This window comes from Monocercomonoides exilis (assembly GCF_001643675.1).
Source record: "Monocercomonoides exilis strain PA203 chromosome Unknown scaffold1-2713096, whole genome shotgun sequence".
NCBI lineage: Eukaryota > Preaxostyla > Oxymonadida > Polymastigidae > Monocercomonoides > Monocercomonoides exilis.
The window spans coordinates 822,981-831,632 of NW_027150546.1; the positions used below are offsets into that span (position 1 = coordinate 822,981).

Here is an 8,652-nt window from a genome sequence, read left to right on the forward strand (position 1 = left end):
TTCGTGACGCATTGAATAATTCCTTTGTGCTTGATAAAAACAATTCGAATAATCGCGGAGCCTTTTGTTCCAACTGTGATGCTTACACTTATCATTTTTCTCAATTCAAAATTTCTCACTTCACTCTATTCTTGACATTTTCACTTGAACAAATAACTAACCAAAATTTAAAAAACTACAAGATTCATTTAACATTGTCATTCTTCAATGAAAAAGGACATCAGAAGGTGAGTGACATTACAACAAAAGATGGAGACAATTATTCACTTATATCACAACTATTTTTCACAGGAGATGACAACAATGGTCATTTCTTTTGCATTTGCAAAAAAAGAAACAAATGTTCTCAAGATTCCTCAATGATAAATGATTCATGGTTTTTATGCAGCGATGGTTCAGTGTCAAAAATATCCAATGAAATTTCAACAGAATTTTCTTATCATTTGGCAAATGGAGCAAAACCATATATATCTGTTTACGAGAAGATAGAAAAGAGTGAGAATGATAACATCAGCAATGTGTTATCTCCTAACTTGATGTCAGCAGTTGTTCATATCGAATTGAATTCGAGAGATAACAGAAGCATTAATCAATCATTTCTGAACCTGAATGAGGAAGAACAAATAACACCGATTATTCAATCAAATAGTGATTCCTCTTTTGCTAACGATATCGGAGATACAATTCAACTTCCACTCAACTCAACATTTCACTCATCTCAGCAATTCACCTCAACATTTCGACATTTCAATTCCACAAATTCTGCTTCAACTCAAACATTTCAGTCAGCACCTTTAACCACAAACACAAACAATAAACATAAATCATCTTCAACTGTTTCACATCCTTCAATATCTAACATTCCAGATCATTCTTCCAATTATAATAGAAAACCAAAAAAATCTATCAGATTAATCAACACATCAAAAGTCAAGCTGTTCGAAAAGATGAAGGATGAACTTGATATAGAGATGTCGCTAAGCACATTTTATAAGAGGACAAAGAATCTCAAAAAGGCAAAAAAAAGAAGTGATCTTTGCGACTTGTGTGTCACTTTCGAAAGTTTACATAAAAAGAAGAATTTTCTGAAGGCAAAAAACGAAACTTTATGTGAGAAGGATCAATCAACATTGAAGTTAATCGAAGATCATCGCATACTTGCATGACATCAACAGCTTTATTTCCGTCAATTGAAGGATAACTTAAACTCAGATGAAGTTTTGCTTCTATTTGATTTCAAAGAAAATTGGTCCCTGCCAATACGTAAAAATCAAATAAGAAAAGATTTCTATGAAAAAGTTGAAGTTTCTCAACTGTGTGTTATTGGATTCATCAAAGATGAGAAAGGCAACTTGGTCAAACACATATTCAACTTTTTTTCAAACACTCTATCGCACGATTATCGCTTTTCAATTGGATGCCTTCAAGAAGTGTTAAATCACCAGTTGTTTAGTCAGAAAAATTCTTTTCATTTCATATGCGACACAGGCCCCCACTTTAGAAATTCCTTCCTTCTTCACTATTTGCTGTCAGACAATTCTTCATTTGCAAAAGGGAAAAAAACAACTCTTTCATTTTTCTGCGAACACCACGGAAAATGAGAATGTGATGGAGAGTTTGGCCATTTATCAAAATGCATTCAAAATGAGCTTGACGACGAAACAGTAATAGAAAATGTTGATGATCTCATAGCATTCTTTCAAAATAATGCATCTCATTGTGCCTCATTCAAAAGAAATTCTGTTGATGGAAGTGAAAAGCTGCATCGTCATTTTTTAAGGTTTGAAATAACTTGTTTCGGTTTTGATTTCTGTAATAATATTTTTCTTTGTTTATTTTATCAATTTTTTTGTTTGAATCGACAATAGGTTTAATCCATCAAACAAAATACTTTGGAAAAAAATGGTACTGAAAAATATGAAAACTTATTTATTTTATGAAAAGCGTGGAGGTGAAGTTTTCAGATCAGTTGCATCACCATCCAACGGGAAAGGAGAATTCAAAATGCAGTTCGGAGAAAGAAGAGTTAGAGACGAGAGGCCTTTAAAAACATTTAAAACTCGAAACAAAACTTGCCAACAACACAGCGTGGGAAACAATACCTTAAGGTTGTTTGAGAACAGAAAAAAACTGGACAATCAGATTTTTAAATAAATTATTTCATAATAATGTTGTTCTTTTTATTGATTCTTTTGAATTTGTTTTGATTCAAATTTTGCTTCTTGAGTTGTCTGTTGCTCAAGCTTTGAATTATTGTGAAAACAATAAATTCTAAGTACCCTCTTTTGCGCTTGTGCAAAAACAAGAGGGCTAGGCTGATTCCTTCCTGGAACTGTGCTGTGACCGGTCCAGCACAGTCCCTTGAAGGCTTTGGGTCCAGAATCAGCCTCCCAGGGCAGACGCTCTTGAAACAATTTTTGAAATAAAACAAATTTCATTCATTTTTTTTGAGTTCTTTAGCAGTACTGTTAACGTTTCTAATTTTTTACTATTTTTTCAATTTTTTGTAGAAATTAATTGTTTGGCTCTTTTGAAAAACAAGTTGTTATTCGATAAAATATTGTTTGAGTTTTATTTTTTTGTTTTGAAAAAATTACTAATATACTAATGAATGAAGAAATAGAAAAGTGGATTTTTGTGGTTTTCCATAAGAAAAAATTATTAGAAAAGTCAAACATTTATCAAAGAACAATATTTGATAATATTTATTTAACATGGGTAATATTTAATGAAGGACCGAAAAAAAGGATGATTTTGAAAAAAATGTGCCAACTCAACAGATATACAAGCATTCCAGAGGAGAAACCTCATCCTCATATTGATGTTTAGAGTTTTAAGACCAGCAGAGCTGGAGAGAACGGGAATGGAATGTTCTTCATTTTGAAATAATACTGTACTAACGCAGGTTCATGCAAAGACATCAGGAGGGGAAACTATAAAGGTAGTTATTAATAATTATATTACACACGTATCGATGTTGTTTTAGCACCCCAACGATGGATTAATCAGACTTCTACGAATTAAAGAGATGAACTCGTGTTGGATGATATTAGATAGAATCAACCTGCAAATTTGCAGAGAATAGATGAATAGTTAGTGGCTATCCGGAGAGAGAATGAAATACCATGCTTATTTTCCGCATTCTCAATCAGATATGCAGTGATATCGCGCTTAGCAAAATGAGAGAGAGTAGGTTAGAAAGCAATCAATGCGTACGCGATATGGGCTCCAAGTTCAAGATTTGCTCTGGAATATTACACCGTTTTGCAGGTTCAAAATACAAAATAAATCTAGGAGGCAACTGGCAGCCAAGGAACCCAAACGGGAGAAGAAGTGAGTTCGGATAAGGATAGAGAAAGGAAGGATTTGAAAATCGAAAAAGGAAAATTAGAGATGAAAGATTGCACAAAATATTCTTCAGAAGTTGGAGGAGAAGAAGATATGAGTAAAGGAAAGAAGTTAAAGAGACTAGATTTACCGAGTTGAGAAGAGAGAAAGTAAAGAGAAAGAACTCAATCACAACACAACTTATTCCGATCACTCGAGTGTCGGAGAACACCCCTCATAATTCCCAGCAGTGCAAGCGAGCTGACTGGCAGCAAACACACTGCGCCACTGAAAAAGATGGGCATTAACCGGATGAAGCATGGTGTGAGAAGTCAATGTTAGATGATAAAGAACTCAAGAGAAACGAATTTCAGGTCGAGAACGCCTCGGAAACACCACAAGAAAGAAAAGGAGTAGAGCCAGGTGCCGCACCTTCATCCGCATGCTCTCTATACATCCGCCGCACGATAACGTGCTAGACAGGATGGTTTAAGATCATTATGAATAAATAAATAAATATTAAATTTAATAAAAATAAAAATACAACAAAAGGGCTTTCAAGATTCATTATTGAGGAGCAAACCTGCTCCTTGCGTTCGTAGATTCGCTCTATTGCGAATTGATAGAACGCAGTGAGACAGGTTTGCTCCGAGATAATACGAACGCAGATGGAGAGACAATAGGCGGCGCGATGCGAGGGGGAGCCAGAAGTGTGTAGGGAGATGACTAGAAAAAAGGGCGAGATTTAGAAAGAGAGAAAGAAAGAATAAACGCCCGAAGTGATTTCTGTACGTCTAGAATCTGGAAATATACAAATAGAATGAGTAAGCAAGTGTAATCAGTAGCTATCTGTCCAACACGACAACGATTCTTCGTCACACAGAAGAGTCAGTTCGGTCCATACAGTGCGCGATGATAGGGTTTGCTCTGCTGATGCAACAGAGAAGCGGGAGGCAGAGCATATCACATGCAGTTTTCTTTTCCACGCCTCGCGAAAGCGAGAGTGGTTTTTCTTTCTGCTCCAACAAGAATACTCGCCTCACCTGATCCCTGCACAGTCTGCAGGTGTGAGCTCCGAGGGGCAATGTCCCCTGCCCTCTGGTCTTCGTGACCAAGGCGAAAAGGCGAAGTCGGCGGTAAAGTGAAGAGGACAATTCATAATATACTTTTTATTATTTAACATGTTTTTGTCTATATTTTCATCTCACCCTTTTTTCCACGTCATTTTTGGGAGGGCGAAGTTCTCACTTATACCACCCATAAATCGTGAACAATACTCATTATCTCGGAGCAAACCTGTTTCACTGCGTTTTTATTTAAAAATACAATGGTTTTGGATATAATAAGCAACAAATAATAAAATTTTTAAAGATCTATCAACAAACTATTATTTGTAAGGGGCATAGGTGTATATATGGCACATTCCCAATACTTGGATATTCTTTAAAACATTGTGATAAATAAAAATTTGATTTAATAATAAAACATTTGTATTAACAAGAATTTTGAAATTCTTTTTGATCCTTGAGAAAAATCTATTTTAAAAAATCACCCATTAACATTGGTATTTTTCTAAAATTCAAATAAAAATAGATAATTTCAAAATAAAAACCAGATGCAAGGTCGTTAATTATTATACGCTCTAACTTTATTTATGATTTTTTAAAAAATAAAACATTTTAAAAATAAATTATAAAATTTAAATATTTTGATCAATCACACAATTATATTTTGAATAACCTAAAAATTAAAATTTGCTTTCTTTCATCAAGAATTGAACCCTCGTTTGCGAACATATAACAAATCATATATATAAATATAGTTTTAAAGTGTGTGATGAATAATTATCAATATATCATTCAAATCTTTATGAATTTTGTTTATGATTTTTAAGATGATTATATTTGTGCAGTTAGAGGATATTAATGTTATGCCATGATGATCTTGAATTAAGAAACGCTGATGAGGCTCGTGAAGTGTGATTATCATTTTCTTTTCATTTATTTAATATAATTTTTACTAAATGAAAAGTTAATCATATGTTTTTTTACTGAATCAATGTTGATTATCAAATGCAACAAGAAAGCTATAGAAAAAACTTCATCATCAAAGAAATTAGAGATGGAGTGAATTTTTGTTACATAGGAGATTATGAAATTAAAATTTACATCTGATTCAATGAATTCAGAATAATCACGATAAAAGCTGGAAATGATTTTTTGGTAAACTGCTTCAACTTCTCATCACAGATAAGTGAGTGTCACTTTCGGTTTGATCTTCGAGAGGAATGTTATACTCGCCAGAATGCAATATATGGAAGAAATTCCTGTTATTAACCAAATGATAAAAAACTTATTGGATTTATAACCGTCCATCAGAGTGACACAATCATTATGAGCAGTATGGATGGATCGAATGAAAGGTAATGCAGGGCAAACGCACTTCTATGTGATTCAATTGAACATGGACTGATGCATTTGACTTCACAACTGATTTATTTGTTTCATATTGTTGAAGAGAGTGTGATGGAAGAAGAGAAGGGTCTGAGGGAGATGAGTTTGAGTTCGAAGAGCAGATTTTTGTGTGAAGTTGAAGCGGAATTGAGGATCAAATTTAAAGTGGCGAGCGTTAAAGTTGAATCAAACACTGTGGTACGTTCAAGAGTGAGGTTTGTGTTTGATGTGGAATTTTACATCTTTTCACATTGAACTGGTTGAGCCAGACAGCGGATCGATGGAAACGGATAACTGCTCGTACCGATCAAAGCACACTGAACCTGTTGAAACTCGTGGGAATGCACAAATAAGGTTACACATTATTCGGATTGCCATAGGGAGATATGTTCTGGCTGGGTTCTACGTGGAAGATTTTTCACTTTCTGTGGCAACCATATGTGTTGCATCGCCTTACCAATTTGTTGTTTCTTCTTGTGAATTCTGCAACTTGGCAAACAGTGATCCGTTCATTGATGTCACAGGAAATTTAGAAATCTCTGCGATTCATCTCGAATTGGCGAATGAAACCACCTCAAAAAGAGGACTTTCTTTGCTGTCGTGCTCTGGAGTGAGAAGCCCAATGATACTTAACAATTACTCGATCAAAAATTCAGCGCAAGGCAATGCAAGAGGGATATTCATCTCTTTGGGATACAATTCAGACTCAATGATGAACAGCTGCCTTTTGGATGGGAATTCAAGCAAGTGCGATTCAAAAGAAGCACAAAGAAGGTTATCCAGCAAAGTGTTTAATGAAGCGAAAAATAAAATCTGCAAATTGAATCGATCAGTTGTTGACATCTCGAAGAGTTCTGTGGTGATGAAAGACACAACAATCTGCAACTCCTCAAAGGGAGGGATGACAGTGAGTGGAAGATCTGTGATGATTGAAAACGGGAGTTTGTGAATAACTATCCTTGGATTGAGAATTACACATCAGTCAGAAGAAACATTATTTGTTCTGATTCTGCCTCATTGACCATTTCCAGCTTGAAAGTAGGTGATGGGGTTTTACCAAATACATCACTTTGGATTCTGAATGAAGGATGCAATTTTGAAGGAATTATTTCTGAAAGAGCATCCCCATTCTTCGTTCCAGTGTTGGAGAGTGTTGAAGCAAAGGAAGTGGGAGAAGAATTGGAGATTGTGTTCAAAGGGAAGGAGCTGCTGCCATGCAACTTGTCATTTATGGTTGTGAAGCAAATTGGAGAAGAAAAACAGATTGAAAAATATGGATTTGGTGAAAGTGGATGTGTGTCAGAGACTGCAGCAGAATGGAGGATGCAAAAGGAGAGGATGAGTGAGGCGGAAGATGAAGCAGAAGTGAGAGTGAGCATTATGTTTGGGGATTCGAATAAGCCATTGGTCACTGATACTTTCATTCTGAAGAATCGAAGTGAACCCAAAGTTAATGGAGAAGAAAGGATTGTCGAGGGAGATGAAGAAGGAAAAACATCATGGGAGGTGATATTTGCAGTGATATTTGCGAATTTGTTTTTGATTGTTCTAATCATTGCTGTTGCATTTATTGTTCGATGGAAGAAGTTGAAGAGAAGGACAGAGGTGTTGCAAGAGATTGTGAATGACACAGTGAAAAAGGATCCGAAGCTGATTGAGATGGTGACGATGAAGATGTCACTTGAGGAGCAGTGGAGGAGAGCAGAGATAGAGGCAGAGAAGAAGAATGATGTTATTTTTGAATGAGGAAATAAAGTTGACTGTGCTTTCAGATATCACTAAATTCACATAAATTTTGTTGTGATTTTAATGCGCTGTTCCAATTGAAGCATCCAAATGAATAAAAATGCATTAAAAGAAAGCGCTTTATATATTCTCAATGAAATTATTTCTTTGAATTCTGAGAAAAAGAAAATATTTTCACATTTTAAATAATCAATTTAAAATTCTGTTTAAAAGTTATATTATTTCAAATCAATTTTTTTTATACATAAAAAAGCTATATAAATATGAAAAGTTACTTGTTATGTACAAAAAATACTATTATCTTTCATATTTTGCTGAAAAAAGCAATAAATTGAAAATGAATTAATCAAAACATATCGAACGAACTTTAGAAGTTAAAACTGCAGTTAAATCATTATTATCATTATTAAGCATTCAACATTGTTTTTGCAAATTAAAATTTAATTAATAAATGCAAAAATATCATTTGAAATTCTAACTATCAAGATGAAAGTTGACAAAGCAAAAACAACTTAAACTTATCTTCACGTGAGAGAATTGATGAATTCTATTAAGATGAAGCATGGATCTTTAACCGTTGCAAGGTAAATAATGCATAAAAGCTAATTTATCAAAATTGGAAAATCAAAATTATTTTGTGGGGTTGATCAAAATATTTAAATTTTATAATTTATTTTTAAAATGTTTTATTTTTTAAAAAATCATAAATAAAGTTAGAGCGTATAATAATTAACGACCTTGCATCTGGTTTTTATTTTGAAATTATCTATTTTTATTTGAATTTTAGAAAAATACCAATGTTAATGGGTGATTTTTTAAAATAGATTTTTCTCAAGGATCAAAAAGAATTTCAAAATTCTTGTTAATACAAATGTTTTATTATTAAATCAAATTTTTATTTATCACAATGTTTTAAAGAATATCCAAGTATTGGGAATGTGCCATATATACACTTATGCCTTGTAAGGTAATCATTTTGTTGAAAGCATTTCGATTTTTTGAAATTTCTTTCCTCAGATCTTCCATTTCCATTTTCGAAACAATTTTAAGCTTTGTTCAGTAAAAAAAATATCTTTCAAATATATCAAAAAAAAAGGATGGTTTGAACGATGTTTTTAACTGATTT

At 33.6% G+C, this 8,652-nt stretch overlaps 1 protein-coding gene across 1 annotated transcript; it reads left to right on the forward strand.

Annotated features, from left to right (window-relative positions):
• Positions 1 to 6,006: 6,006 nt before the first annotated feature.
• On the forward strand, positions 6,007 to 7,526 carry MONOS_14873 (uncharacterized protein; the record flags this gene model as incomplete). The annotated part of the gene is made up of 2 exons (XM_067867711.1): positions 6,007 to 6,721; positions 6,820 to 7,526. 2 exons carry the CDS (start codon positions 6,007 to 6,009, stop codon positions 7,524 to 7,526), a joined length of 1,422 nt encoding a protein of 473 aa, XP_067736250.1.
• Between the last annotated feature and the right edge of the window lie 1,126 nt (positions 7,527 to 8,652).